At 46.6% G+C, this 5,390-nt stretch overlaps 1 protein-coding gene across 1 annotated transcript; it reads right to left on the minus strand.

Moving 5' to 3' along the window:
• Nucleotides 1–552: 552 nt before the first annotated feature.
• Nucleotides 553–3,719, minus strand: LOC127542341 (mucin-5AC-like). The gene has a single exon (XM_051967828.1). It carries the CDS (start codon nt 3,543–3,545, stop codon nt 1,086–1,088), a length of 2,460 nt encoding a protein of 819 aa, XP_051823788.1. The 5' UTR covers nt 3,546–3,719; the 3' UTR covers nt 553–1,085.
• Nucleotides 3,720–5,390: the final 1,671 nt, after the last annotated feature.

Consider the following 5,390-nt stretch of genomic DNA (forward strand, 5'->3'; position numbering starts at 1 on the left):
TTTGAATTGCAATAAATAAATAAAATAGAAATCTAAAATTCCTATTTTTTGAAAAAAAAATTTACAAGAAAAATTCATTTGGGCATCATTTTAAAATTGTTTCTATTAGACATCTCCCCTGACCTCCTAAAAGGAAGCATGATATAAAAGAAAATTGAAAAAAATTAATTTTCTTTCCAATTTTGATTATTCCTCTTTAATTTGGAAAGAGGATGAAAGGGGGAGGTTATCTAATCCAACTGGATTAGTGTTCTAACAAGAAAAAAGCCTTCAAAAAAAGTTTATCAATCCAGCTTAAAAGCACATCTTGGTCACCACAAAGTTACCAGTGTATTATGAATTTAACATTTGTACATTTTCTTGTTATGAGCCAATGAAAGCCTTTTTACCCAGATTCTCTTCTAAAAATCCTATTTAGAAAAACCCATTTCAGCAAATATTTAACAAAAACTTGAACATTATTCTTAAACTTAAACTTATTCTTAAAACTCTTTCTCTCATCAATTTCCCTTGGCCCTCTAAAAGACATAATATAAAAGAAAAATGAAAAAAAAATTCAAATTTCTTTCCAATTTTGCAATTTTGATTGCTCCTGTTTAATTTGGAAGAGGATGGGAAAGGCTACCAATCCAAATGGATTACTGTTTGGAAAGGGGGAAAAAAAGAAATTTTCTTTTCTCTCTCTCTCTCTCTCTCTTTTTTGATAAGTTTCCTCTCCCCTCCTCCTTCAAATACATGAAGACTCACAGTAAAAACCCACTTACCAAGATGGTGATCCATTTCGCTAGAGAAGGCAAAAATGTTATCTAGGCATTATACAGTGTTATCTAGGTATTATACAAGTAACAGTTAACTATTAAAGAAAACTCTACAAGGTTTTTTTTTTACATTTTTTCTAATCACTGTAAAACCCTTTTCCTGATCCACCTCAGGACGGCCAAGCTTCTGAAGTTTTGCAAATCAACCTCAGAGTAAAGTTGATTTACAAGTCCACTGGTGACATGGTACAAAGTTTTTTCTTCCTGTGGCTTCTACGGTAATGCCCTCCTTTTGGCTTTGTTGTTTACTAGGCAAGGGTGTGCAAATCAAGCCTTATGAACTTTGTTGGTCTTAAACGAAACCTGCAAAACCCGACCCCCAAGGCAATACCCATTTAAGCTAGCGATGGCCAATGCTGCTTCATTGTAGCTGGTCATAGTGACAAAGCCAAAGCGTTTGCACTTGTTGGTGTTGAAATCCCGGATGATCTTTACATTATTGACTGCTCCAAAGGGTCCAAATAATTGCCACAAGACGTTTTCATCGGAATCGGGTGCGAGGTTGTAGATGAAAATACACCAACCGCTGACCGTCTGCCCCGGGAAGGTCACTCCGACTAGGTCTCTCGTGTTCTCCGTGGTGGATGGTGTTAAATTCTGGGCTCCACGAGTCGGGATGGGCGTGTTGTTAAGGCCAGACCTCCGGGGCTGAGACGGCAGCGGTCCGTGGGAGCTGTGGGGAAGCTGGCACAACGGGTTTTGTGGTGTCACCTGGGTCTGATTATGGGCAAACCTGACAACAAGGGGCTCCAGAATACCACAGGGCTTCTGGCCATTCAAAGCCTTGATGGCTTCTTCAGCCTCTGATTTCATATTAAAGCGAATAAAGCCCACACCCCGGGAGGTTCCACTAGCCTTGTCTGTCAGGATTCTTGATGTTATGATGTGCCCGTAAGGAGAAAAGAGGTGTTCTAGCTCCTTCTGTGTCATGGTCTTAGGCAGGCCATTGATATAAAGATTGGCATCTCTGATGGAGGAAGAGTTAGGCCGAGCATAGGACACCTTAATGGTTTTTGGAGGGCACTGAAGTCCATTCAGCAAGCACACCGCCCTCTCTGCATCCCTGGGATGCACATAGTCAATAAAACCATAGCCAAGGCTTTGGCCCGTCACCCTGTCCCGCACTAATTTGCAAGATTGGATCTTACCCACACGGGCAAAGAGGCTGCGCAACTCCTCTTCAGTCATGTTCTGGGGCAGATAGTTGATAATCAGATTGGTTTTCGGATCAGAGGATGTTCCCTCCGTAGCCCTTGAGGACGAAGATGGACCTGCCACCGCAGGAGGAACAGTGGTGGATGGTGCAGGCTGGGGCCGAGGAACAGTTGCAGCTGCTGCTCGCGACGCGACTGAGGCCACAGGAGGAGGTCTAACCCGGGCATCCAGGCGTGCTTGAGTGACGGTAGACAGAGGAAGAGGAGGCCAGGCAAAGGTAGGAGCCGGAACAGGAAACCTGCCAGTGGCTGGCACACGGGTCTGGGCAAGCACTGGCGCCTCGGTGATGGCAAAGGGTGGGGCAGGGACACGAGGAGGAGTTGGAATGGGTGTTGGAGTGGGGATAGGAGTAGGAGCTGGGACTGGAGTAACAATCGGTGTATAAGCAGGTACAAAAGCCAGAAAAGGGGCATGCACTGGCACGGGGGTGGGAGCCGGGACAGAAGTTGAAGCCCGGATGGGAACAGCTGGAAGGGCAGTAGGAACTGGAACTGAACTTGGGAGGGGGGTCAGAGCTCGGACGGAAGCAGGGTTCAGGGTAGGGGTTGGAACCAAGGCCAGAGTAGGTGTTAGGGCTAGTGCATGGGCAGGAGTGGGGACCCGAGGGCCAAGGGTCAGATTAGCAGCCAGGCTAGGGCCCCGAGCCCGGGCATGAGCCAGAGTGACAGCCAGGGTGGGAATAGGAACTGGAGCCTGGCTAGGGGCATGGGTCAGAATAGCCCGAGCATGGGCCAGATTAGTCAAAGTATGGACTGGAGGTGTGGCCTGGGTAGAGGCGTGGACCATTTTAGTAACCAGGTTGTGGGCTGGAGTTGTAACCTGGGTAGAGGCGTGGGCCAACTTAGTAGCCAGGGTGGTGACAGGTGTTGGAGCCTGGGTAGAGGCATGGTTCAGAGTAACTGCTAGGCCAAGGGCCAGAGCCTCAGCGTGGGCCAGATTAATAGACAAGGCAGAGGCCCTAGCCTGGGTAGAGGAAAATGTCAGATTAGTAGCCAGGGTATGGACTGGAGAAGGAGCTTGGGTGGAGGCATGAGTCACGTTAATAGCAAGGTTGTGGGCTGGAGATGGTGCTTGGGTAGAAGCAAAGGTCAGATTACTAGCCAGGGTGTGGGCTGGAGATGGAGCCTGGGTAGAGGCATGAGTTAGATTAGCTGCTAGAATAGGGGAAGAGGCCAGTACCTCCTGGGACAAGGGCAGCTGCAGGGGTAGGGTCTGGGTTTGGGCCTGTACATGGGCCCCCACAGAGGAAGGGAAGGTGCCCAGACCATTACCGGCAGGCCCGTTGTCGATGGGCTCAAAATCGTCGCTTGTGTGTTCTACGCCGTTGCTTGAGTTCCCGCTGATGGTGGGTTCCATGTCTTGGATAGGCCAGTTGATGGCGAACCCGGAGCCGTTTGTAGTGTGTCCGTTACTGGTGGATTCGGAGCTGTTGGTGTCATTCTGGTCATCGTAGGATGTACTGGGGCTGTTAGTCATCTCTGGCTCGGTGTTGGGAAGGTTCTTTTGATGCATCTTTCAAGTACTGGCTCTATTTGGGGCACCCAGACTAGAGGTCGAACCACTGGACTGATGGGTGGCGCAGGCGGGCTGGTGGAAGGCGCTGGAAACCGCCAAGGCGACGCGGGCCTTAAGTCCAGCGAGCTGGGAGCATGTGCACGGGAGAGAGGGCCCGCGTGTGTCCGGCTCCCTGAGAGGCAAGCAAGGGAATGATCCTTCGCCTGGGTTCTGTTACTTAAGTAGCGCCAAGGAGACGGGGCGGGGCCAAGCAGCCAGCCAACCGGAAGAGGCCGTTGCCGTGGCAACTGCAAACTCCTACGCCAGAGCGCTTTGTGACGCAGGAGGGGCTGGGGCAGAGAGTAGCCTGTAAGGTTCTGAGCTTGCTGGTGGTGGTGGCCAGGGATGAAAGGGAACCCTGCTGGGAGGGGGCAGGTTGGTGGGGCTTCATAGGCTGGAAAATTTTATTCTGTTTAGATGTATATGGGTGTCAGACTCCTAGAGTTTAGGCAACTGCTGGAAATAGAAGAGAAGTTGGTTTCCCACCATATTTATACTCACCAAAGGGGTGAGCAAACAATTGTGTACTTCATTACCAAAAGCTAGACACTCAGTAAAGCAATATTTGGGAAAGTGGGAGATGAAGCAAATCACAAATGAACTCGAAAAGAAAAAAAAAAACCCAACAATGTGGATACAATTTTATTTTTTATTAAAGCTTTTTAATTTTCAAAATATATGCGTGGACAATTCTTCAACATTAGCTCTGGCAAAACTTTTGTTCCAATTTTTTCCTCTTCCCCCACGCCATCCCCTAGATGGCCAATAGTCCAATATATGCTAAACATGGTAGAAATATATGTTAAATCCAATATATGCTTACATATTTATACAATTATCATGCCATACAAGAAAAATAAAATCAAACCAGTAAAAAAAGAGAAAGAGAGATAAAAGCAAAATAAAATGTAAGCAAACAATAACAGAAAGAGTGAGAATGCTATGTTGAGGTTCACACTGTTTCCTCAGATCTCTCTCTGGGTATAGATGGCTCCCTTCATCACTGAACAATTGGAACTGTTTTGAATCCTCTCATTGTTGAAGAGAGCCGCGTCCATCAGAATTGATAATTGTATAGTCTTCTTGTTGCTGAGTACAATGATCTCCTGTTTCTGCTCATTTCACTTAGCATCAGTTCATGGAAGTCTCTCCACGCCTCTCTGTATTCATCCTGCTGATCCTTTCTTATAGAACAATATCACATTATGTTCATATACTGTAACAAAGCAGGGGTCCTCAAACTTTTTAAATAAGGGGCCAGTTCACTGTCCCTCAGACTGTCGGAGGGCCGGACTATAGTAAACGCAAAAACTTTGTTTTGTGGGTCTTTAAATAAAGAAACTTCATAGCCCTGGGTGAAGGGATAATCATCCTCAGCTGCTGCATCTGGCCCACGGGCCATAGTTTGAGGACCCCTGCAACTTGTTCAGCCATTCCTCAACTGTTGGGCATTCACTCAGTTTCCAGTTTCTTGTCACTACAAAGAGGGCTGCCACAAATGTTTTTGCACATGGGTCCCTTTCCCTCCTTTAAGATCTCTTTGGAATAAAAGCCCAGTAAAACCCCTGCTGGGTCAGAGGGTATGTACTGTTTGATAACTTTTTGATCATAGTTCCAAATTGCCCTCTAGAATGGTTGGATAGGTTCACAGTTCCACCAACAGTGGTGGATACAACTTTTTTTTCTTTTCTTTTTTTATTATACCTTTTTATTTACAAGATATATACATAGGTGATTTTTCAGCATTGACAGTTGCAAATCCTTTTGTTCCAACTTTTTCCCTCCTTCCTCCCACCCCCTCTC

This window comes from Antechinus flavipes, chromosome X (genome assembly GCF_016432865.1).
Source record: "Antechinus flavipes isolate AdamAnt ecotype Samford, QLD, Australia chromosome X, AdamAnt_v2, whole genome shotgun sequence".
NCBI lineage: Eukaryota > Metazoa > Chordata > Mammalia > Dasyuromorphia > Dasyuridae > Antechinus > Antechinus flavipes.

What these genes read in the sequence shown, in the direction of transcription:
- LOC127542341 (XM_051967828.1), bottom strand. Translation starts at nt 3,545, where the DNA reads ATGCATCAAAAGAACCTTCCCAACACCGAGCCAGAGATGACTAACAGC.